At 23.5% G+C, this 24,341-nt stretch overlaps 6 protein-coding genes across 8 annotated transcripts; 3 read left to right on the top strand and 3 right to left on the bottom strand.

Moving 5' to 3' along the window:
• Window positions 1–930: 930 nt before the first annotated feature.
• LOC122853309 (insulin-like growth factor III) lies at window positions 931–2,849 on the bottom strand. Of its 2 annotated transcripts, XR_006373903.1 has the most exons (3): window positions 2,103–2,849; window positions 1,268–1,340; window positions 931–1,119 (listed from the first exon to the last, which is right to left on the bottom strand). XR_006373903.1 is itself a non-coding variant. In XM_044153693.1 (2 exons), exons 1-2 carry the CDS (start codon window positions 2,384–2,386, stop codon window positions 1,328–1,330), a joined length of 297 nt encoding a protein of 98 aa, XP_044009628.1. In that variant the 5' UTR covers window positions 2,387–2,804; the 3' UTR covers window positions 1,194–1,327. The 2 variants fall into 2 exon arrangements, 1 of the variants encoding a protein (XP_044009628.1); XM_044153693.1 differs by lacking the exon at window positions 931–1,119 and having other exon boundaries at window positions 1,194–1,340; window positions 2,103–2,804.
• A 4,045-nt stretch (window positions 2,850–6,894) lies between these two features.
• LOC122853302 (E3 ubiquitin-protein ligase Topors-like) lies at window positions 6,895–11,182 on the top strand. The gene is made up of 2 exons (XM_044153682.1): window positions 6,895–7,582; window positions 7,714–11,182. Exon 2 carries the CDS (start codon window positions 7,830–7,832, stop codon window positions 10,614–10,616), a length of 2,787 nt encoding a protein of 928 aa, XP_044009617.1. The 5' UTR covers window positions 6,895–7,582; window positions 7,714–7,829; the 3' UTR covers window positions 10,617–11,182.
• An 8-nt stretch (window positions 11,183–11,190) lies between these two features.
• LOC122853306 (ragulator complex protein LAMTOR4 homolog) lies at window positions 11,191–11,773 on the bottom strand. Its single transcript, XM_044153687.1, has 2 exons — window positions 11,560–11,773; window positions 11,191–11,465 (listed from the first exon to the last, which is right to left on the bottom strand). Exons 1-2 carry the CDS (start codon window positions 11,629–11,631, stop codon window positions 11,214–11,216), a joined length of 324 nt encoding a protein of 107 aa, XP_044009622.1. The 5' UTR covers window positions 11,632–11,773; the 3' UTR covers window positions 11,191–11,213.
• Window positions 11,774–11,897: 124 nt separating this feature from the next.
• On the bottom strand, window positions 11,898–13,812 carry LOC122853305 (26S proteasome regulatory subunit 8). The gene is made up of 5 exons (XM_044153686.1): window positions 13,611–13,812; window positions 13,369–13,513; window positions 12,651–13,288; window positions 12,298–12,573; window positions 11,898–12,207 (listed from the first exon to the last, which is right to left on the bottom strand). The coding sequence occupies exons 1-5, from the start codon at window positions 13,626–13,628 to the stop codon at window positions 12,067–12,069; spliced, it is 1,218 nt and encodes a 405-aa protein (XP_044009621.1). The 5' UTR covers window positions 13,629–13,812; the 3' UTR covers window positions 11,898–12,066.
• Window positions 13,813–15,746: 1,934 nt separating this feature from the next.
• LOC122853304 (putative inorganic phosphate cotransporter) lies at window positions 15,747–18,605 on the top strand. Its single transcript, XM_044153685.1, has 8 exons — window positions 15,747–15,885; window positions 15,956–16,246; window positions 16,331–16,640; window positions 16,720–16,983; window positions 17,057–17,376; window positions 17,446–17,613; window positions 17,677–17,753; window positions 18,272–18,605. Exons 1-8 carry the CDS (start codon window positions 15,867–15,869, stop codon window positions 18,431–18,433), a joined length of 1,611 nt encoding a protein of 536 aa, XP_044009620.1. The 5' UTR covers window positions 15,747–15,866; the 3' UTR covers window positions 18,434–18,605.
• A 574-nt stretch (window positions 18,606–19,179) lies between these two features.
• On the top strand, window positions 19,180–23,182 carry LOC122853303 (transcriptional repressor CTCF-like). Of its 2 annotated transcripts, none has more exons than XM_044153683.1 (7): window positions 19,180–19,266; window positions 20,668–20,849; window positions 20,933–21,616; window positions 21,700–21,987; window positions 22,069–22,751; window positions 22,841–23,056; window positions 23,143–23,182. In XM_044153683.1, the coding sequence occupies exons 2-7, from the start codon at window positions 20,726–20,728 to the stop codon at window positions 23,170–23,172; spliced, it is 2,025 nt and encodes a 674-aa protein (XP_044009618.1). In that variant the 5' UTR covers window positions 19,180–19,266; window positions 20,668–20,725; the 3' UTR covers window positions 23,173–23,182. The 2 variants fall into 2 exon arrangements, with proteins under 2 accessions (XP_044009618.1, XP_044009619.1); XM_044153684.1 differs by lacking the exon at window positions 19,180–19,266 and adding an exon at window positions 19,490–19,590.
• The last annotated feature ends 1,159 nt before the right edge of the window (window positions 23,183–24,341 follow it).

Below are 24,341 nucleotides of genomic sequence, written 5' to 3'. Positions count from 1 at the left end.
AATTCAAATAATGTAATTTATAAAACAATTCAACATTAATATAAATTTTAAAAAAAAAATATTTTTTATCAACGATTAATTTTTTAACAGTCTAAATTTTATTTTTCTTTTATTTTTTCTATAAAACTTGATCTAAACACTTGTTATATTGATAATCTCGATAACAGTTTAATAGGTTTGATTAAAAAAAATTTCCGTAGAATGATCTTGTCTAAAAAAACATATAAAATCAATGGAATTTTTAAATTTTATTTTTTTTCATTGAGATTATTATATTACGCAAACATATTATGTTATTGTCTTAGAGGTATTTTTTTTATTTTAGACTTTGGATTTGCTGTTATGTTTTTGGCAGATTTTCTTTGATGATAGATAGCCACGTGCAGGCATGATGATTACGCGTGACAAAAAATATAAAAATCAGACAAACACAGCAATTGTATTTTTAAACAAATAATAAAAAAACAATTAACATTAAATAAACAAACAATTAATAAAAGGAAATAAACAAAGGTAATAAAATTAAATACAGAAAAAATTAAATTTCATATTTTTTAAATATTTTTAAACAATTATTTATTTACAACTTACACATTCATTCATCATCTCAAATGATTAAATAATTAATACTAATGAGATTTTCATTTTATCAATTTTTTTAAAAATATCGAAAAAATGAAAATTACTTAGAAATATTATGTAACCTTAACAACAAGTATCACACATTATTTTCAATGATAAATTATAAAATTATTGTGATAGTAATTTCTAGATGATTAATATATATTTATTATTATTATTATTTTTATCTATAAAAATGATTATCGATCGCTAATGTTGTTCAAACCCATGTGGGGTTTATGAGTTTTATGAAAAAATAATAAAATTTAAAAATTGATAAAATCTTAATCTTGTTTATCACCACTTTACTGTAAAGTTTATCGTTTTTTTTTTTTTTTTTTTCTTTTTTTTTTTGACGAACATAAAATACATAGAAAAGCAAAATTTGCTTTTATACATTTTTTGAAGGTTTATTTGATAAAAGCTTGACCTCTTTGAATTTTTTTTTTTCTTGAATATTTGATCATCAATCGTGAATAAAACTTATTTATATGAATTCTACAATGAAAAAAAAATAAAAATATCACAATGTAAGTATATAAATGAATTAATAAATTATATTTAAAATAATGAATGATAACTTAATTTTTTAAATATAAAAAAATGTTTTATTAAAAATAAAATAAAAAAAAAAAAATTGATTTACTTTTAGCTGATGTATGTTGAACTTTGTAAGCATGTCCAGTGCAGTGCCCTGAGTTCATTCTCAAGTATCTTTTCTGTAACAAAAAAAATGAAATAAAATATATTAAAAAACAATTGAAGCATATATTTATTTGATATCAATGTCCTCTTGAAATAAAAAAAAAATTCTCCATCTATCAATGAATATTTTGGTTGTTATAAAAAAAAAAATTAATTGAAATAAAAAAAAAAAATTTTAATTGATGGATTATCTTATAATTATGACCCTGGTATTGCAATTTTATTTCCCCTTGATTTTTTTTTTTTTAAATACTTGTTTAAAAATACACGCCAATTATCATCATCATCATCATCAGACCAATTGATTGAAATATATATTTTAAATCACCACCAATGTTTTTTTTTTTTTTTCAATTAATAATTTTTATAATTCATGAAAAATTTTTGTTCTTTAAACTAAGAGACAAAACAAATGATTCAGATTAAAGCCATGAACTCTTTATGTCTCTCAGTCTCTTTGGGAGTGTGAAAAATTTTGATAAAAAAGTTGGGCGCCAGGATGATAACGACGAGGCGGTTCATCCATCACTAACAAGTCATTCAGCTGTTAATTTTAATTTAAATATATATATTTATATATTATAATTAAAATAAATAAAAAAAGTACAAGCAAATCTTAATTGCCTTGGTAACAGCTATTATCAATATATAAATTATCCTTGAAATGTTTATTTGCCTAAGACAATATTTTTTTAATTTTTCCACTCTTTGATAAATGAAAAAAAAAAATATTTATCAATAATTTTAAAAATATATATTTATAAAATAATACTAACTGTGATTGTTCTGATTTATTACTCGTTGGATTACCACAATATTTTTCTAATTGTGATACGCTACATGCATGGTAACAGCATTCTTCAACAATACCAGGACCATTTGAATCATCAAATTGTGATGCACTTGGCATATTGTATATTTTACCACATAATAATGATAATGCATCAGATAATACACGTGAACAACGTTTTCTATGATGAAATTCATGTGATGATTGTGATTTAACACAATATATTGTTAATAAAATTATTATTAAACACTTGTAATTTAAATTAAACATTATTAAAACTTCAAACACTTGTTTAAATAATTTATTATTGATTTTTTTTTTTTCTTTTTTTTTTTTTTCGTTTTTGCAATAAACAACACACTTGAGACTCGTTGAAAATTAATTTTTATTTATTTTATTCATACTTGTTTTTATATAAATAAAAATAAAATTAAGAAAAAAAAAATTTTTAAATAATATTTAAATATTCACAAAGAAAATAGATGATCGAAATTTTACTTTTAATTTTTTTTTAATTTAAAAAATTTTTCTATTTACTTATATATACGAATTATTATAAATTTATAATTATTTATTGATAATAAGACTTTAATATTATTTTAAAAAAAAGTATAATTATATTATATTTGAGATGATGAATAATGAATTTGAACAGAAATCGAAGAGATCCGACGTTTGCCGGTACTTCGGTTCTACTAAATGTTAAGATGAATTTATATTTCTCTTTTCTCTAAATTTTATCATGAAAGAGTCTTCTTATATGACCAAACGAGCTTAAAGACAAGGCAAAAAAAATATGTTGAATAGTGGTGGTGATAATGGTGGGAATTAAATATTGATAAAAGTATAGTTAAATATATATATGTAAAAAGAATAAAGATGTGTTGTATTGTAGTTGTTGAATGATAAATAAAGATGGAATTTTTGAATAAACAACAACGTGGTTTAAACACGTGCTTACTTTAAAACTATATATATTTTCAAACAGCACCAATAATATGGGTTTTGTGTCTTGTTGGCATTATGGTTGATTGTTGCAGACGGCACAACCATTTATTACAACCACTAAAGATTAAGAACCAAACATTTGTTTACTTTCTATCAGGTAGAAAAACAGAATAAATAAATAAATAAAAATTTTTTATCATTTTAATAATTTGTTTTTTTTTTTTAAATATATAAATAATTTTATTTAAAAAAAAAAAAAAAAGAGAATAGAAATTGAATTTACAAAATATTTTATAATGGAAAATATAAAAATTTATAAAAGTAATTAATTTATTAAATTATAATGAATTATTAAATTATTTTTTTGTATTTTAAAATAGTTAAATTTCAGAAATTTAAATTAAATTAATTAATAAATTATTTATATTGAAAAAAAAAAAAATTAATTTAAATTAGTTTAATTTTAGTTTATTAAATAATATTTTTAATTATTATTTTTTTTTTTTTAATATTATAAAAATTAAATTTTAATTATTGTTTAATTAAAAAAAAAATAATTCTAAAATTTGAATTAGATAAATTACTTACTTGTAACTTGTTTATTAAAATAAATTTATAAATTTTTTTTAATTATTATGTAACAAAAAAAATTAAAAAAATTGGTTTTACAAAAAATACCACTTAATAATTTTTTTTATTTTATTAAATTATAATAAATTATATAAATTATTTTTTATATTCTGCTAATTATAGATTTTTAGTTTTTTTTTTTCATTTTTTAAATTAGTGATAATGATATGAAAAAAAAAAAATTAAATACAATTTATTGTTATTCATAAAAACACATTATTTCATTCACAAATTTATCATATTTTTTTTTTTTTTATTTTTTTTTTATAGTATATGAAATCAAATAAGCATTAAAACGGATGTCAATTTAGGACAGTAGTAGCAAACAAAATTTGATAAAATCATTTTGACAATGAAAATTTAATGATAAATAATATTATTTAATTGTAAAAGTAAATGTTTCCCTTAAAACCATAAAAAATAACGACATAAATAATTTTTTTTTTTAGTTAATTTCAAAATACAAGTGCATATTTATAAATATTTCAAAAATTTGATAAATCCAGTTTGTTTTACTTTTTAATCCGCTATACCAAAAAAAAATGATTTCTTTCCGAAAAAAAAATATTTTTTTAAACAAAGCAAACATGCCATGTAAAAAAAAAATTTCTAAAATAATAAAACAATAATTTAATAGTAAAATAATTATTATTTCATCAAAGTTAAAAATGTATTTTATTAATATAGAAAAATATTTTTACATTTCATAAATTTCATATATTTATTATAATTTATATTATCTGATACATGTATAAATAACAACAGGGTGCATAACTGTGTTCTCAATTCAATATTATTATAAAATAAATAAACAATTATCCACACATTTACATACATATATTTAATTTCTTAGTTCAAGCAACCGATATCAATTTATCGCAGCAATGTCTGCATTGGTTTATTTACATATTTTCATGTCAACTATAATATAAATATAATATAAAAATAATCATGATAATTATTCACAGGGGAATGTCACTGTACTGTAATGACTCATTACTCTCGTACATAATTATTTTTTTTTTTTTTATAAAAATATATATATTCCCAGCATGATAAGACTCCTTGATTAAATTTAAATCACTATTTCAAATAATAAATAAATAAATAAATAAAATTTATAAAATAACTCAATTACTGATAATATCAGGTGGTGGAATTTTACCAACAAAAATACACGAGGATAAAAGTTACGTAAAAATTATAAAAATAATAATAATAAAAAATATATATGAGGAAATTATTTGCCAAAAAAAAAATTAAACCAAAATATTCTTAATAATCTTCATCAAGACACGTGTCAAATTATTTTTTTATTTTTTAAATCACAATGAGTCAATTTTTTTTTTTTAAATAAGATAATTAATTTCCTGTTGTTGAAAATAACAAAAAAAAAATATGTATGAGTAAACATAGGATAAAAAAAATTCTGGTTTTTTTTATTTTAAATGATAATAAAATGAAATAATAAAAAAAAAAATTAAATCATCTACATCTTAAATACATAATGTGTATGTATTTCTAGATGAACACATAATATTGAGTAATAATTTCATGATGTATGGAAGTTTTCAAACTTCAATCGAGTATGTGAGATTCGATTTAGAACTTTGTACTGGTGTTATGTATTTATTTTTTAGATTTATTATTATTATTGGGTTTTTTTATTGTCGAAAAATAATTCACCCACAAGTGGTGATTTTAATTATCACAAATTAATCAATAGTGTAAATTGTTATTTCAATTTTATTGTCAATATGTAGGTATGTAACATTTGGATTGTCACCACCGTCAATCTAAATTATCAGTCAAAATATATAAAAATAATAAAAATTAATTAAATGAATAAACAATATCATAAAGATAAAAAAATTTATTAATTTTAAAGTTATTTACTTAATAAATAGAAATTTATGAAAAAAAAATTTGAAATGAACATTTTTTAAAATAGAAATTTACTATCTCTTTCTATTTTTTTTGTACAAATTTTATAGAAAAAAAAAAAAGATAATTTTCGATAGAAAAAAAGAAATTCACTCTTTTATGTAAATATATTTCGAAAAATTATTTTTTCGTAAATTTCAAAATTAATTGAGTTTTTTAATTTTAACTTTGTAATTTTTTGTAATTTATTATTATAAATTAGTTTCAATGTAATAATATGATACTATTTAAATCTATTTTATTATTTAGAAAAATATATAAGACGAAGTATTGTGATAAGTAAATCGACCCCACCAGACACCGGAACGGGGTTAAGTTCGCGGGAATTCTCTTCTATTTTTCATAAACATTTTTTTTTATATAGATTCATAATATATTTTGTTGATAGACAGACAAACAGACATACATCTTCCTTCAATAACACGTGTTTTTTTTATTTTTTTTTTTTTCGCTAAAATATTACAGCGAAAGGATTTTATAATTTACTGAACTCAGTATGCAAAATACGAGTTTTTTTTGCCTATTTATTAACCGATTGTTTCAAAATTATATTTTTTACGTAACCCTAAATTTCCCTTATCAATTTTTGGAAAAATCAATGACAAATAATCAAAATTTCACAAAAAAAAAATAGTTTCTGAAATTTCCTGTTTTTTTTTTTTTTTTTTATTTTTTAAATTTCAATTAATTGTATAATTGTTTTTTAAATAAATAATAATAAAAAAAACGAGGTCAATATACAAGTTATTTTTATAATTTTTAAATTTATTTAAAATGTAGATTTATCATTCATTTTATATATATTCTATTTGTAATCCCGTTTTATAAACGTCAATTATATTATTATCATTCTTATCATATTTGTTTACAATTCATGATTTATTAGAGTGAAACGTTGATCGCAGTTACAAAACATGTTTTTAAATAACAATAACAAATATTTTTTTTTTTTATTTTTATTTATTATATTAGTTGTTTATATATAAATTTAATTCATTATTCCAATTTTTCTTCTCTTCAATTAAAAAGTACATCTGTTGGTAGAGGAAATTTCTATCGATAAATATATTTAAATTAATTGTTATAAATTATTTAAAAAATTAACAATGTTATTTTTATATCGCCAATAATTTTATCAATTTAAACAACAAATTTGAATTTTTAAAATTGTTGATAAACAAAAATTTCTATTTTTTTAACAGCTGATATCTTATTGACAGTTAACGGCCATTATATTTACAACACCTGTGAAGCTGTGTGCAGCTGTGTATGTTTTATTTATTTAATTTTTTTTTTTACAATAATTTTCAATACTTTAATAAGTTGTCTTTGTGTATAACTGTGTGTGTATTACATGCACATTACATGTGCATACACATACGTAAAGTGTATACGCTACTCGATTTGTATTTTGTAGTAAAAAAAATTTATAAAATATATAATAATTTTATTATTTTTCATTAATAAAATTGAATATTATTTTCTTTAACAATTGAGATATTGTAATATATTATTTGATGGATATTTTGTGAGTGTTATTGATCTGAGATTAATTTATTTAAACACGAGACAAAATTGGAAAATGCGACATTATTGATGGTGTCGTTTAATTTGATTGATATATTAAAAAATAAAAACTTGAATAATCTACAATAATCTTTTTAAGATTTTAGATTTTATAAATAATTTAATAAATTATTATATTGGTAGCTGTACAATTTATATGAATTATTAAATTAATTTTTCATGTTAATGAAAGTTGATATTTCATTGGAATTACTAAGATATGAAAATGGAGGATCATGTAACCAACACACAATTTTTTAGACAATCTTGGACAATCTGTTAGTTAATTTTGATATTTATTTAAAATTAATAACAATTATAAATTAATTTAATCAACAATCAATTATTTAAAAAGAATAAAATGAAAAAATCTTGACGGTATGTATAAAAAATAAATATATTTCTTAAAAATAAAAAAGTAAACATGAAAATGTTCTTTAAAAAATAATAAAAAAAATTTTTATAACCTCTGTTTTTTTTAATGAAAATTTTTAAAAATTTAATTTCAGTTTTTACGTCAATCACAAAGCAGTTAAACATACTTGAAAACAAAAGAAAATTGGAGAAAAAAAGAAAGGAAAAATTAATTTTGTATTGATTACAATAAAATAAAATAATATTAAAAATGGAAAATCCAATAAATGTTGATGAGACAATATCACAAACAACAAAAGAACCAATTAAAAATGAAAGCAAAGCAGCACGTTCAAGTTCTGGTGATCGTAGTGATGATGGTTCTGGTTCACCACCACCAAATTGTTCAATTTGTCTTGGTAAATTAATAAACACATCATTTACTGATAGTTGTTTTCATCAATTTTGTTTTACTTGTTTATTACAATGGTCAAAAATAAAAACTGAATGTCCACTATGTAAACAAACATTTAAATCAATAATTCATAATGTCAGAGGTGAAAGAGATTATGATCAATATCATGTACCACGTGATGTACCACAAGCAATATCACAACAATTTCCACCAACAGCAACAGTTGATGTTAATTTAGAAATTGTTAGAGGTCCACATTATGATTATGGTGGTTATCCACATAGATTAGCATATAGAACAACAATGACAACACCAAATCAACGTCGTTATAGAATGTTATTAAATCCAAGTGTATCACGTCCAGAAACAGTTGCAAATATTGCACAACAAGTATCAATTGAAGAACGACGTCGTAGATCAGAACATCCAATAACATATCGTCGTAATGTTTATAGAAATGGACAATGGTCTGCTGAATTAGCATCAGCATACCAAAGACCACTTGAACATAGTGCTGAATATTTTCGTCGTAATCCATGTGAACTTGAACGTCTTATACCATGGATTAATCGTGATTTACAAATATTATTAAATGCAAATGATCCACGTATTGCATATGTATTAGATGTTATACTTGATGCATTAAAAGAATATGATTTACGTAGTGCTGAATTACGTGATAGATTACGTGAATTTTTTTCAATTCATACTGATCATTTTATTCATGAATTAATGAATTTTGCACAAACTGGTATTGATCTTGCTACATATGATAATTTTATAACATATCCACCACCAAATAGTTTAACAAATAGTTATGTTAATACATTACAATCACCAGTATTATCAGATAATAGTAGTACAGCATCTGATGATTCAGATGTACGTGTTGTTGATGAAATTGATAGTATGTCTATTAATAATACAAACAACAATAACAACAACAACAACAATTTTAATAATATTAATATGAATAATTATCCATTACTTGCTACGCATACAATTGATATGCCTGGACCAAGTACAGTTAGCCAAACATTCCAAATGCCAATTGTTAATTCTGTACGTTCATTAAGACATATACCATCACCAGATATATTGACAATATCATCAAGTTCATCTAGTGATGAAAATGATTGTGAATTTGTTGGATATATCAAGCCAAGACATGAAAGAACACCTGAAATTATTGAATTAATGTCATCAGATGGTGATGATAATGGTGATAATGATCATGCTGCTGGTGGTGCTGCTGGTGGTACTGCTGGTGCTAGTGGTGGTGGTGGTGCTGGTGCTAGTATTAGTGTTGACAATTTTAATGAAGATAATGATGATCTTAATAATATTGAAATTATTAATACAAATGATAATAATAGCTTTACACCAATATCAACAAGTTTAGATTTATTAGAACCAAAACCAGGTACATCACATGATTTTAATTATGATGATGATGATGATGATAATAGTAATAGACGTACAAGAAGAACTAGAAGAAAAAAAACATTAATTCAAAATATTTCATATGATTTATCAACAAATGAATCATCAAGTGAATCAGAAAGTGATTCAGACAGTGATTATGGTGAAAAAAAAAAAAAAACATGTAAAAGTAAAAGAAAATTAACTAAAACAAATAAAAACAATTTAAAAAAAAAATCAACAACATCAACATCAAAAAATATGAAAAAAAAAAAAGTTAAAACAAGATTTAAAAAAGTTGATTCAGCAACAAGTTCAAATGATAATGATGATAAAATTGGGGGTGAAAATAATACAAAAACTATAGCATCAGTTGTTGTTAAAGTTAATGATAATAGTAATGATAATAGTAATAATAATAATAATAATCATACTGAAGATTCTGATAGTAGTACAAGTTTTAGTGAAAGTTCAAGTTGGAGTTTATCATCAAGTAGATCAAGCAGTAAAAATACATATAATAATGATAAAAATAATAAAAAACGTAAAAAAAAATTAACATCTAAAACAAATAAACGTGGAAAATATTTAACAAAGACCAAAAAAAATAATGATAAAACAAAAAATAAAAAAAATAATAATTGTCCACCAGTATCAACTGTACTTAGAAAAAAAACTGATAAAAATAATGAATGGTATGTTGATAAACAAAGATTTAATTGTATTTATTCATCAAATACAAGTGATGATGATGATGATGATGATGATAAAGGTGAAGATGGTACATCATTTATAAATAAAAGTAGTAGTATTAAAAAAGAAGAAAATTATAAATGGAATGATAATTTTAATGATGGTATTGGATCAAATGATGAGCTTGCGTCATCACGTAATAAAACAGATGATGATACTGAATTAACAAGCCAAATGGATGTGTGTTCAGATACAAATAATTCAAATAAATATAAATCAAAATACCATGATAAATATAAAAAAATATATCATGATATTGATCAACCATGCACGTCATCACAATCATTGACATCATGCACATCATCATTGTCATCATTTAAATATTCAGATGATAAAAAATCATCATCTGATAAACGTCATAAATCTCATAAAAAGTACAAATCATCAAAACGTGGTAAAAATAAAAAAGATTCTAAAAAACATAGATCATCATCGTCATCATCATCTAGTGAATCTTTTACAAATTAAAATTTTGAAAGATTTATTATGAAAAAAAAAATAATTAAATAACAATTTTTAAATGAGATAGAGACTCTTGTATGATAATTCAAATTTTCTACATTTATTTTTTCTTTTTTCATTCGACATTTTACGACAAAATTTCAGTGAACCATTTCAATTAAATTTAAATAATTATAAATTTTTTTATTTCATAATAATGGCTACATTGTTAGAATATGTATATTTTTTTTTTTGTAATAATTATTATCATTTTCAAATGTTACATTATGTAAATTCGAATAATCCGGTTTTTTTTGTTTTTGTTTTTTTTTTGTCATAATGGAAAACTTTTTTTTTTTTTATGCTTAAATATAAAAATAATAATTGAAATTAATGTAATTATTATAATTTGATATTATTTAATAATATTTAAAATTAATTTACAATAAAATTAAGTGTATCGTTTAATTTTAGGTTTAGAAAAAGTTGTAAAAATGTGAAATAATCAAAATATGTTTACAATAATTATTCTTGTTTTATTTAAACCATTATTATTAATATTATTACTATTATTATTATATATTTAATATAACAAAAACAAATAAAAGAAAAAAAATCACTTAATTATGGATCTACAAGTTGTTCTTCAATTGGTTCAACTTGCTGAATGATAGGTGCTGCTTTGAGGGTTTTTTTTAGTACATGAATTTTTTTGTTTGATAAACAAATGACATAGCAATGATCTGGATAAGTTATTGAAATTTTATTAAATGAATCATTTAATGCTGGAGTATTTGGATCAATTTTGTCAGTCATTCTAACTAAACCACTCACGACATTTGCTATTCTCTCGTCATTTTCTAGCTCACCATCAGACTGTAATTTATTCATCAAAAAGTTTTAGTAATTGTTTATGATTTCGAGTTGTTAAATAAAATTAATTATTAGTTTATTGTTTTGATATAATTACCGAAAGAACTGCACCATCCTCGGTGAGAACTAGGTAACCAACTTGGTCAGGTATTCGCTCCATTGACAACATCTTGTTTTTATTTTATTTATTTATTTCGTTTGAGTTATTCAAGTTGATGATGATTTTTTGGTGTATTTATTTTTCTACTGTCAAAATATTAAGACAACAGTGGACAACAGCTGAGATTTTTTAAAGTCCATCTTTTATTTTGTGTGTGTGTCAGTCTAGGTATTTAATTTTTATAACTAGAAATAAAAGTATCTAGTAAAAAGCCAAGCGGGAAAGTTTGAATGATTATATTTCAAGAAAAATAAATATTTTTCAAATAAAAAAAATTTAATATTGTTCAGTATATTTTATTAATTTTCTGGAGTTATAATCTTACAATACAAAGACATTGAATAATATGATTTGTTATCATTGCAATCAACGTTGTTATTATTATTTTTTTTTTCAAATGTAAAAAAAAAAAGAAAAAAAAATTGAAAAATGAGAAAGAGGAAATTATTTCCATAATTTTTTGATAGACATATTTTTTTCGGAATCTTTTTGCATGACCTTGGCAACAGCCATTTCGAAATCTTCCTGTGTAACATGAACACGACGTTCACGAAGTGCATACATACCAGCCTCAGTACAAACACCCTATAAAAAAAGCCAAAATAAAATATTAAAAATATATTAAACAACTTGTATAGTTAATAAATTTTAGAAACAAAAAAAAATAATATTAACCTTGACTTCAGCACCAGAAGCACCAGGCATAAGTTCAGCAATTTTTCTTAAATTAATACCACGAGTTAAATTCATTTTTCTTGAATGAATTTTAAGAATATCCAATCTGGCTTCTTCATTTGGTGGTGGAAATTCAATTTTACGATCAATACGTCCTGGACGAAGTAGAGCAGGATCAAGTATATCAATACGATTTGTTGCCATGATTACTTTGATGTTTTTAGTTGCTTCAAAACCATCAAGTTGATTTAATAATTCAAGCATAGTACGTTGTACCTAAATACAAGAAAAATAATAATTTACTACAAATATTTAACAACAATAAAAACAACAATAAATATATATATATTTACCTCACTATCACCACCAGAACCAGACTCAATTCTTGAACTACCAATTGAATCAATTTCATCCATGAAAATAATTGATGGTGCATGTTCTCTAGCCATAACAAACAATTCTCTAACCATTCTTGATCCTTCACCAATGAATTTTTGTACAAGCTCAGATCCAGATACACGAATAAATGTACATTCAGTATGATGAGCAACAGCACGTGCTAATAATGTTTTACCAGTACCAGGTGGACCATATAATAATACACCTTTTGGTTGTGCAATACCCAATGCATCAAATAATTCAGGATGTTTAACTGGTAATTCAATAACTTCTTTTATTTCTTTAATTTGTTTATCCAAACCACCAACCATTTCATATGTTGAATCTGGTACTTTTTCAACCATCATTAATGATACCAATGGATCAACTTTATTTGGTAATATTTTATGAAGTGTATAACTTTCATTTCTTAATGCAACACGTGAATTTGGTGTAACATCATTAATATCAATATTTTTATCCAAATCAACAACAAATTTACCCTCTGGATGTACTTTAACTAATACTTTTTTTTTATCCATTGGTTTTACAACTTCACCAACATAAGAACCTTGCTCTTGAAGAAGTTGTAATTCTTCACGTAACATACGAACTATATTTACAAGTAAAAAAAATAACATATTATTTATACAAGCTTTGAATTAATTTGATACTTGGCATTATTATAATTACCTTTTGCATTGAGCTCATTACGTTGGGCTTGTAATCTTCGTAAATTTTGTGCTTTTTCAGCAACAACAAGTTGTAATTCTTCAATTTTAGTTATGTAGTATTTTTTAAAACCTTCACCTTTCATAATTTTTTCATCTACTTCCATCTAATAATGACACAAAAAAATTAACAGATTAACATAACCAAAGTTTTTTAGACAAGCTAAAATTTATCAAAAATCATTGTGTTAATTATATTTTTACCTTATGTATGAGCGTCATGATGACTCTCGATACTTAATATTTACTCTTGATGTAATTTTTATTAATTATTTATTGTTTTTTTCAATTTATTTTTGTAGTTATTGTTGTTTAATAATAGACTGAATGAAAATTCAGTGATTATCAAAGGATAAATGCTTGTCACTCTCTCTTGCTCTCTCACTCTCTCTCTGCACTCTGTCATCAACTGTAAAAAACGTAATATTCCCAAGTTCTCTCTCTCTATTTAGCAGCCATATTTGTTTTTTTTTTTCTCCACTTTTTAAAAATGTCTACCAATTTGAATTTGTCGAATTTTTTTTCGGAGCAATTGTGGAGAAATTCCTGCAGTTTTTCTCCGATATTTTCACCGAAATTTTTTTAGTTCAATTTAATAAGTAAATATTATATTATTAATATCAGCTAATTTAATTTTTTTGTATTTTTATTGATTAATAGTTTAATTTTCAATAAGACATAATTTCTCAAAGATATTATGCATTATATCGAAATTAAATTGTAGTATTATGTACAAAAAAAAAATGATATATCCTACTGTCTTCGCCAACTTCTGGATTCGGTATCCCATGAAATAGTGATTCGGAAAAATTTGACTACAATTCAAGGAATCAAATTTTTTTCTTCCATATAGTTAAACGGCTCCATATGGTTAGATAATCATTAGCTAGATAATAGATAATAATACTAGTGAATTGTTATGATTATTATAAAGTCATCCAGCTTGATCATTTTTTTTTAATATGCTTAACAAAATCAGAAACTAGTTAAAAAAATGATGGAATTGAATGATTTGATAATAATTTAAAAATAATAATTATTAACTTATTATCAGATCACTCAACTTCATCATTTTTTTTTTTTTTTAAATTATCTAAAATTAATTTTCATAAAATTTTTACAATAATTTAATATGATAATTAAGATATTACCACTGGTCATGTTCCCCAGCTGTTTCTTCCTCGGCTATGGCTTCTTCACCAACTTCTTGGCCCTTTAAATTTCCCAAAAAAAAAAAAAAAAAAGGATGAACAATTTTATTTAATATTTAATATTTTGTCAAGTATAAATAATTTTGAAATTATTATTTTAATAATAATTTATAATTTCATGACAAATCAAATTACACAATATATAGTATATTTTTATATAAAATTAAAAAAATAAATAAATTAAAATTCACAAAGCATAATTGGGTATTTTCATTGCATGAAAATTTTTTTGTTGCACAATTGTATGTTGATTAAATAATATTGTATATATGTATTTATTGACAGAGCTATAAAAACGTAATTTTATCGTGAAATACGGTCATTGAGTTGGTTTGAGTTGTCCGAGCAAGATCGCGTTTCCCAAAGTGAATTGTGAAATACATAATTTAATTCATAAATATAATCAAGTTCAATATCTTTTGAAATTAATATACATTTATTAATTTTCCATTATAAAAACATTATTTGAATAAATAAAATTAAAATGATATTAAAAAATTAAATGGAATATTTTTAAACGGATTTAAATCAAATTAAAAAATATTTTTTTTATTTGTTTTTATTATTTTTAATAAAAATTGATTTATATATTTATTTAAAATGTACAAAAATATTTATTATAAATTATTTCCACGTAAGTTATTACAAAATTTAAATTATTATTAATTTTTAAAACCATTAAAATTCCTTGTCGAAATATTTCTCTGCTTTTGTTCGTAAAAAAAAGACGGAGAAATATTTCTACCAAGGATTTCACGTCTACACCTTGTTTTCGATTATTTTTTTTTAATCAAATCAGCAAATCAACAAGTCAATTTGATTAGCTGAAAAGGAATTTAATCATAAATAATAAAATAAAAAATTTTAAAAAATTCAAGTTAAAATATTCAATTTTATCACAATTGACACAATTTTTTCGACATATTTTTTCTATCGAAAATAATAAACTTATAACAAATTTAAAATAGCATATTTATTTATTTATTTTTTTCTATTTAAAATGACAATCGGAACTAGTCATTGTGATTATCATCAATGTCACTCAACTATACTTATAAAAATTGCATAATAATTCTCTCTCCGATCAAAAAAAAAAAAAAAAAATAAAAACAATATCAAAAAAAAATATATATTCATTTATTTCTGTTGAATAATTTTACTATGGAAACAAAAAACAAAATTAATCAACAAAATAAACAAAATATAAATTAATTTTATCCATTTAAATTTTCCAAAAATAATTAATAAAATGTTTTGGACAATATTACGTATGTAAAATAATATTTCAAAGCTAAAATAATAATCTAAAAATAAATAATAATTTAAAAAAATTTATAGGATGTATACCAATGCGTGTGATAATATGCATAATGATGTTTACATGTTGCTGGACAAGTTACATGTGCCGTCTTCAAATGAGCATTCTAGCTGTTCCAATGATAAAAACTCAACAAGATGATAAAAAAGTATCAGGTGTTTGTATTAATTCCGATAACAACAGAAAAAAAAGATGGACAGAGGAACATGATACTTTGCATGATGAATTGATATCTAATGAAAAACAAATATCTGATTTAATTATTGAACACTCAATGTTACCTCGTCAAGCGAACCTTGATCAAGTGAATGGTAAGAATTTATATTGCATATGTTTACATGAATTTTAAAATATAAAAAATACGTATTTGTTTTTATATTTATTCATATATTTAGATACGTTTGATAATTCATTGCGAAATAATGATTATAATAAAGCAAGAAGTATACATATATATACTGGTGAACCATTTGAATGGACACCATTTATACGTGGACAATTAATATCAGCATATAGTTGGGGTAATGTACCTGGTAATTTTTTGGGTGGTGTATTATCACAAAAATATGGACCACGTAATGCTGTATTATGGTCATCAATTGTTGCTGCATTTGTGTCATTGTTAACTCCAATTATTGCACAAATTTCATGGACAGCATTGGCAATGTCAAGAGTTATTATTGGCATAACTGGTGGAATAAGTTTGTATGTATAAATAATTTTTATTTTTATATTTTTTGTATCAAAAATAATTTATATATTTTTATTTGAATGATATTTTTAGTCCTGCTTGTCATACACTTGTTGCAAAATGGGCTGTACCTGATGAAAAGGGTAGATTTATTTGGACACTTCAAGGTGGTACATTTGGTTCAATATTTTTATTTGGTATTATATCAGGAATTGCTGAAAATATAAATTGGGAAAGTGGCTGGTATTTTCCAGCAATAATTATGTTTATTTGGATATTTTTTTGGTATTTACTTGCTTATGATTCACCTGAAGAACATCCTGGTATTACAGAAGAAGAAAAAACATTTATCATTGAGTAAAAAAAATAATTTAAAATTATTATAATTATGTATGAGCTATTTAATTTTATTTTTTGTAAATTTATTTAGATCACAAGCTGGTGTTGTTACGAAAGAAAAACAAAAATTAAGTGATATACCAATTTTAAAAATTATGACATCCATCCCGTTTATTAGCTTGATACTTTGTCATTTTGGAAATTTATTTTTATTATTTTTCTATCAAAATGGCATGATGTTGTATCAAACAAAAGCACTTGGTTTTAAATTAACAAAAGGTGGATTTGTTGCTGGTTTACCATGGGCAAGCAGAGTAATATTTGCATTTGTTTTTGGATGGATTGGTGATACAATTAAACGAAAAAAATTAATGTCCATTACTACATTGAGAAAAGGAGCAACAATTTTTTGTATGATTTAATTTATTTTTTATTATTTTAGGTAAATTAATTTGTTTTTTATTTATTTTAATTTTTCAGCACATTTTTTACCTGGAGTATGTTTAATTATTGTTGGCTATCTTGGATGTTCATTTTTTTGGGCAAATGTTTTTTTAATTCTTGCACTTGGATTTAATGGAGCTGCATCAATTGCAAATTTATCAAATAATCAAGATTTATCACCAAATTATGCTGGTTTTCTTTACGGTATTAATTGAAAAAAAATATTTAAAAAATTTAAAATATTTATTATTTTCTTTTGTCTTACAGGAATTATGAATACAGTTGGTTGTTTATCAGGTATTATTATATCACCAGTTGTTGAGGAAGTTGCAGGAAAACACGGTGTAAGTAAAAAAAAAATTCCAGTAATTATTTTATTATTATTTTTTTTCTGTGTATCTAATTTTTAATAATTTGTCATTCATAACATTTGCATGTTTGAATTATTATTTTTATGATGTTTCGTAACAAATGATATTATTATTTTCGAGTTTAATCAGATCGTCTTATCAATATGATCAAACTTTAATTGAAATAATAATAAATATTCCGGATTTTTTTAATTATTTTTATTCATGTAATTTGTGATTTTTATTAATGCTCAAGATAATATGATTATTTTATTTTTTCATGACATTCAAATCAGTGTAATATTGAGTAATTAAAATTTCAAAAAACAATTAATTTTTTTAATAATTTTGATACTCTAATTTTTATTTTTAAAAATATTAAAATCATTTTACTATTGAAAAAAAAAAACAATTTATTTAAAATTTTAAAATGATTTTATACTTTTATAATTTTCAAAAAATAATTAAAGTTAATATTAAAGATAGTAAAAATTTATAAAATTTATGAATAGAATCCAATTGACAAATGGAGAATTTTATTCTGGATGGGTGCTGCTGTTTGTATATCTTGCATGGGAATATTTATGGTAGGTGGAAGTGGAAAAGTACAAAGTTGGAATGAAATTCAACCACGACGTGAAAATCAACGAAATCAACAAGCACCAAGAGCATAAAATATTTTTCTATTTATTTATTATTATTTTTTATTTAATAAAAAAAAAGAAAAAAAAAATAATAATCCACAAATTTATTTACAATCTCAATATTATTATATATTTATTTATAAATAATTTTTGTTTTCATGTTATCATGCGTAATATACAAAATAAAATCTATTTGGAAATTTGATTGACAGTGGTGACATACTTTTCTCCGACTTTTTTCCGACTTTTCCAATTTTAAAATTTTCCAAAAAATTAAGAGAAGGTTGAAGAAATGGCGGAGAAAAGGGCAAAAAATTTAAATGTTTCTAAGGAAAGGATTTGACCTGATTTTTACTGATGCTCAAGATAATATGATTATTTTATTTTTTCATACAAATATAAATTGAGTAATTAAAATTTCAAAAAAAAAAATTATATATTTTTAATAATTTTGATACATTAGTTTGTTTAAAAAAAAAACATTAAAATCAATTTTTTATTTATTTAAAATTCTAGAATGATTTTCAATAATATCAGCTCAATATTAGCAGTGACTTTATAAAACAGAATCTTTCATCACTTATCTTTTCAAACAATGAGCTCTTTTTCGAGATTATGTTATTCATTTTGATTACTTTTGATGATAGTTCCAAGTTTTACCGCTAGAGGAAGATGTTTTATACAAATAGATAAAACTAATCATGTTTATAACATTATGTTTTATACATGCCCATCCCTGGTGAGAATAGACCATGATGAGTCCTCTAGTCTTCATGGTGGGTACCGTGCAAGGTCTCATTTTAGTCGCGACGCCCTCACAAGTCATACGTACATAACAGTGCATAACAGTACAACACACCTAGGTAAGTGTTACATACATACACATACATATATAGATTTCGTGGCGCATCACGTTTTTTCTTTTCGGCCTTCTGCATCATCTTCAAGGAACTAAATAAAAATTTCTTGATAACATCCAGAGGGAGTTGAGAAAAAAAAAATATAAACAAATCATAAATTATAGTATAAACAATATCAATAAGTATATAATAAATTGATGACAATTTCTTTTTTTTTTAATTATTACTTTAATAATTCCGTGACTTGAGCAAAAAAAAAAAAAAATACCGCCATTTTGTCGACGTGCCAAGCCGTGACAACTGCCAAGTTGTGAGAAAGAACGCCCAGTAAAGTCCATTATTTAATATATTTTAACAACAATTTCATAAACATATTGATTAAAAATTTAATTGTGCTTTTAACAAATGTTTGTATTTATTTTTTGCATTATTGTCTCTGTGTGTGTACTGTGTCGTTCATATTGATATCAGCGCCGACAGTGATAATTTTGTGAATTGAGGGTCCCGATACAGTGACACGTGCTCCGCGCTCGAAAACAAGAAAAAGCGACGTTGTTTGAGTGAAAAATTAAAATTGAAAAAAATAAAAAATACCAAAAAATACAGTCATATATAAAATTGAAAAATATACATTTTCATTTGAATAATTTTTTTTTATAATAATTAGTTAATGATATAAAAAATAAAAACAAAATTTTTTATTTTGACAAAAAAACTTTTTTTTTAATCATATCACTCGTGACAACTTTTTTAAAAATTGATCAAATGATATTTAAATGAAATATATATATTTTTCAATTTTAATTTTTCATTCAATCAACGTCACTTTTTCTTGTCTTCGAGCGCAGAGCGTGATGTTACTGTATCCGGATTCCGGACCCTCAATTTTGTAATATTATTTTTTTCAAATATATTTTTTGGCATGTGGTTCCCCATGTGTAGATGCCCCATGTATACTGAAAACAAAAGCAATATTTATTTATTTTTCTAGTAGATTTATTAATTATTTTGATTTGTTAATCAATAATTAGTTGTAGTAAATTAATTGAGGCTAACATGAAGCAGTAGAGATTTTAGAGAAGGACAAAAGTTCCAATTGTCTATCCAATGCACTCATCAATTTTAATGCAATCGCGTCCTTGTTTTCAATTAAATTTTATTTCAATTTTTCAGTATATAATATTTCAATTATATTCTATAATTTTTTTCTAACAATAAGCTTTGATATATCTACAATCAAATAATTATTTGTTTCTTTTTTTTATTTTGTTATTATTATTATATCTATGCACTCTTAACAGTATTTATTCTTGAAAAAAAAAAAAAAATGCTAAAGTTTATTGGAGTCTATTTGATATTTATTGCAAACATATTTTTATATTTTTTTTCATATGCTGATTTTAGTTGGTTCTGGTGTTTATTGCTGATTTTATTTATTGGCTGAATTAATAAATAAAAAAAAATGACGACAAACGCAACGGCAATTAAGTTGGAGGAGAATCAAGAGTCTGTTACAGAAATACAAAGTTATATTCAAACATTTAAAGAAATTGAAGGAGCTCAAGGTGAACAACTTCATCATGTTTGTAAGTATTAATTTATAAATTTATAATTCAAAAACAAAGAAAAAAAACAATTGTTAAAGGAATGTAATTTGATTATTCAACAGTTGAACCAGTTGAAGGTATAACAGGAGGTGAAGAAGGTGGTTCATATTTTGTGGATGAAACAGGACAATATTATTATCAATCAAATTCTGATGATCCACCAGTTATGACACAAGTACAATTAGAAGAAATTGATGAAGTTGATGATAATCAACAAGGACAATATGAAGTTGTTGAAGAATTAGAAAATCTTGATACAGTTAATAATGGTGAAAAATTAAAAATGAAAGGAAATGGTAAATCAAAAACTGGCTATCAACCAGTAACAATTGTACCAAGTGAATTATCATATATTGTTGTTGTTGAACCAAATCCAGATGATGAAACAATTGAAAATCAAGATAATCCAGTTAATGAAGATAATCAAGATTTAACAGTGTATGATTTTGAAGATAATGATGGTAATAATGATGAAGAAGTTGATGGTGATAAAACAAAAGTTGTTAAATATACACCAAAAAAAATACAAGCAGTATCACATATGTGTAATTATTGTGATTATACAAGTCCAAAAAGATATTTATTATCACGTCATATGAAATCACATTCTGAAGAAAGACCACATAAATGTAGTGTTTGTGAAAAAGGTTTTAAAACATTAGCATCATTACAAAATCATATTAATACACATACTGGTACTAAACCACATAGTTGTAAATATTGTAACAGTGCATTTACAACATCAGGTAAATAATTATTTTTCATTTTATTATTAATAAATTATAGCCCTGTATATAATTATTTATATTATTTTCTTTCTAATCAACAGGCGAACTTGTTAGACATGTTAGATATCGTCATACACATGAAAAACCACATAAATGTTCACAATGTGATTATGCATCTGTTGAATTATCAAAATTAAAAAGACACGTTAGATGTCATACTGGTGAACGTCCATATCAATGTCCACATTGTACATATGCAAGTCCAGATACATTTAAACTTAAACGTCATTTACGTATTCATACTGGTGAAAAACCATACGGATGTGATATTTGTCAAGCAAGATTTACACAATCAAATAGTTTAAAAGCTCATAAACTTATTCACAATAGTAAGTATAATATTTTTTGATATAATATAAGTATATATATGTGTTAATTAAATATTAAATATCATATATTATTTATTTCAGTTGGTGATAAGCCAGTATTTCAATGTGAATTATGTCCAACAACATGTGGACGTAAAACAGATCTGAGGATTCATGTACAAAAACTTCATACATCAGATAAACCATTAAAATGTAAACGTTGTGGTAAAACATTTCCTGATAGATACATGCTTAAGTTACATAATCAAACTCATATAGGTGAAAAATGTTTTAAATGTGAGGAATGTCCATATGCATCAATGTCAGCAAGACATTTAGAAAGTCATATGTTAATACATACTGATCAAAAACCATATCAATGTGATCATTGTTGTCAATCATTTAGACAAAAACAATTATTAAAAAGACATTGTAATTTATATCATAATCCAACATATACACCACCAGCACCACGAGAAAAAACTCATCAATGTCCAGAATGTGAACGTTCATTTAGACATCAAGGTAATTTAATAAGACACATGGCTGTACATGATCCAGAATCATCATTACAAGAAAAAAATAGAGCATTAAAAATTGGTAGACAAAAGAGAATTCAAATTGTTGATGGACAAAGAGTTGAAGTTATGACTGGTTACGAGGATGAAGAAGAGGAGGAGGAAGAAAAAGATGAAGATGAAATGATGGCTGTTGAAGGAAGTGATGGACAACAGTATGTTGTACTTGAAGTTATTCAACTTGCTGACAATCAAGGAACACAAAGAGTAATAAACAAATATTCATTTATAAAAATTATTTCTTATGAAATATTTATCGTTTTAATTGATTTGTAATTGATTTTTAATTTATTTAGATGGCTGTTGATGGTGAATTTATGATGCAAGATCCATTGAGTGAAGAAAATGCAACAGTACTCGGGGATATTGAAGAAGAAGAGGAAGAAGAAGAATTCGAATTAGAAGAACAACTGGAAGATATTAAATACGAACTTGAAGAAAGTATAACAACTAAAGATGAAGGAAATTCAAAACATCGTGAAGATGTTGAAACTTGTTTTGGTTTTGATGGGGTAATTATTATTTCATTATTATTATTATTATTAAATAATATATTTTTATGATTATTTTTGATTGATTAATTTTTTTTTATTTACAGGAAGAAGATGAGGAAAATGAAGATGATTAATTTAAATTTAAATTCAATATTGTAATGCTGACAGAAAAAAAAGAAAATTTAATTTGAAATATAAAAATAAATATGTATAATATTAATGTACTTATATTTTATATTTATTTTTATTTGAGTTTAGTTAATTATTCATTCATTTTTTTTTTTTATTTTTAAAATACAGGATACACGATTGAAAAACACGATATAAAAGTTACATTATATTTCAGTAGTCTCAACGAATTTTAGTTAACGTGACTGTACCAACAAGGACTTCGTTTCTCTCTAAGCGACACTTTTGACGCGAAAGTTCGGCTTCCAGTTTTATTATATATTTAGAGATGCACACGAGACGAGACCAGTCTCGGCGCTTTCTCGTCTCGTCTCGCGAACTCGAGACGAGACCGAGACGAGACTGACAATTTTTCAGGCGAGACGAGACCGAGACAATACTAGCACTAGTCCGAGACTTCTCGCGAGAGTCTCGCCGTGTCATCAATATATATATTAGTTATAGGCACTGATGTCTGCCATCTTATGGGACCTATGGGCGGGGTTTGGTTGCTTGAGTACACACTTATTGTGTGTATAATATATAGGTCAGATTCCTTGCCACTCCTTACAGGCCACGTGTAGTTGGTTCTGTGACCAATTTTTTTTTAAAATTATTTTTGGTAAAAAACATAGAGCTTAAAAGTCTTAATCTTTTTCATTATATTAAATATATATTATATATTGAGATAAAAAAAATATTTAACTAAAACTTTGTCATATATATGATCCATATTTTTTAAATTTTATAATTTTTATTATAAGTGAACCTGAATATTCGTATGATGGGACTCCTTCGTCTACCTCGCATAAATTGTTAATTTTTTAAATATTCAATTTTCATATTTTAATAATTATAATCAAATTTTTCTGATGAAATTATTATTATTTATTATTCCAGTTGAATTAAAAATAAAATATCATTTTGATTGGAAATATTATTATTTATTTCAACCTGAAATAACTTATTTATCGATTAATTATTTTGCTATCACGTTGACAATGCGTGACAGGTTTTTTTTTCATTTCTGAAAAACAAAATTAGACTTTGGAAGATCATTCAAAAGCTATTAGCACTGCATTCTCATTTATGAATGTTATGGAAATATTAAAAATTTATTGGATACATATAATAC

The sequence above is a fragment of the Aphidius gifuensis genome, linkage group LG3, assembly GCF_014905175.1.
Source record: "Aphidius gifuensis isolate YNYX2018 linkage group LG3, ASM1490517v1, whole genome shotgun sequence".
In the NCBI taxonomy this organism is placed as follows: domain Eukaryota; kingdom Metazoa; phylum Arthropoda; class Insecta; order Hymenoptera; family Braconidae; genus Aphidius; species Aphidius gifuensis.
The sequence above is the reverse complement of the archived record's forward strand: the minus strand, read 5'-3'. Positions and strand labels throughout refer to the sequence as shown.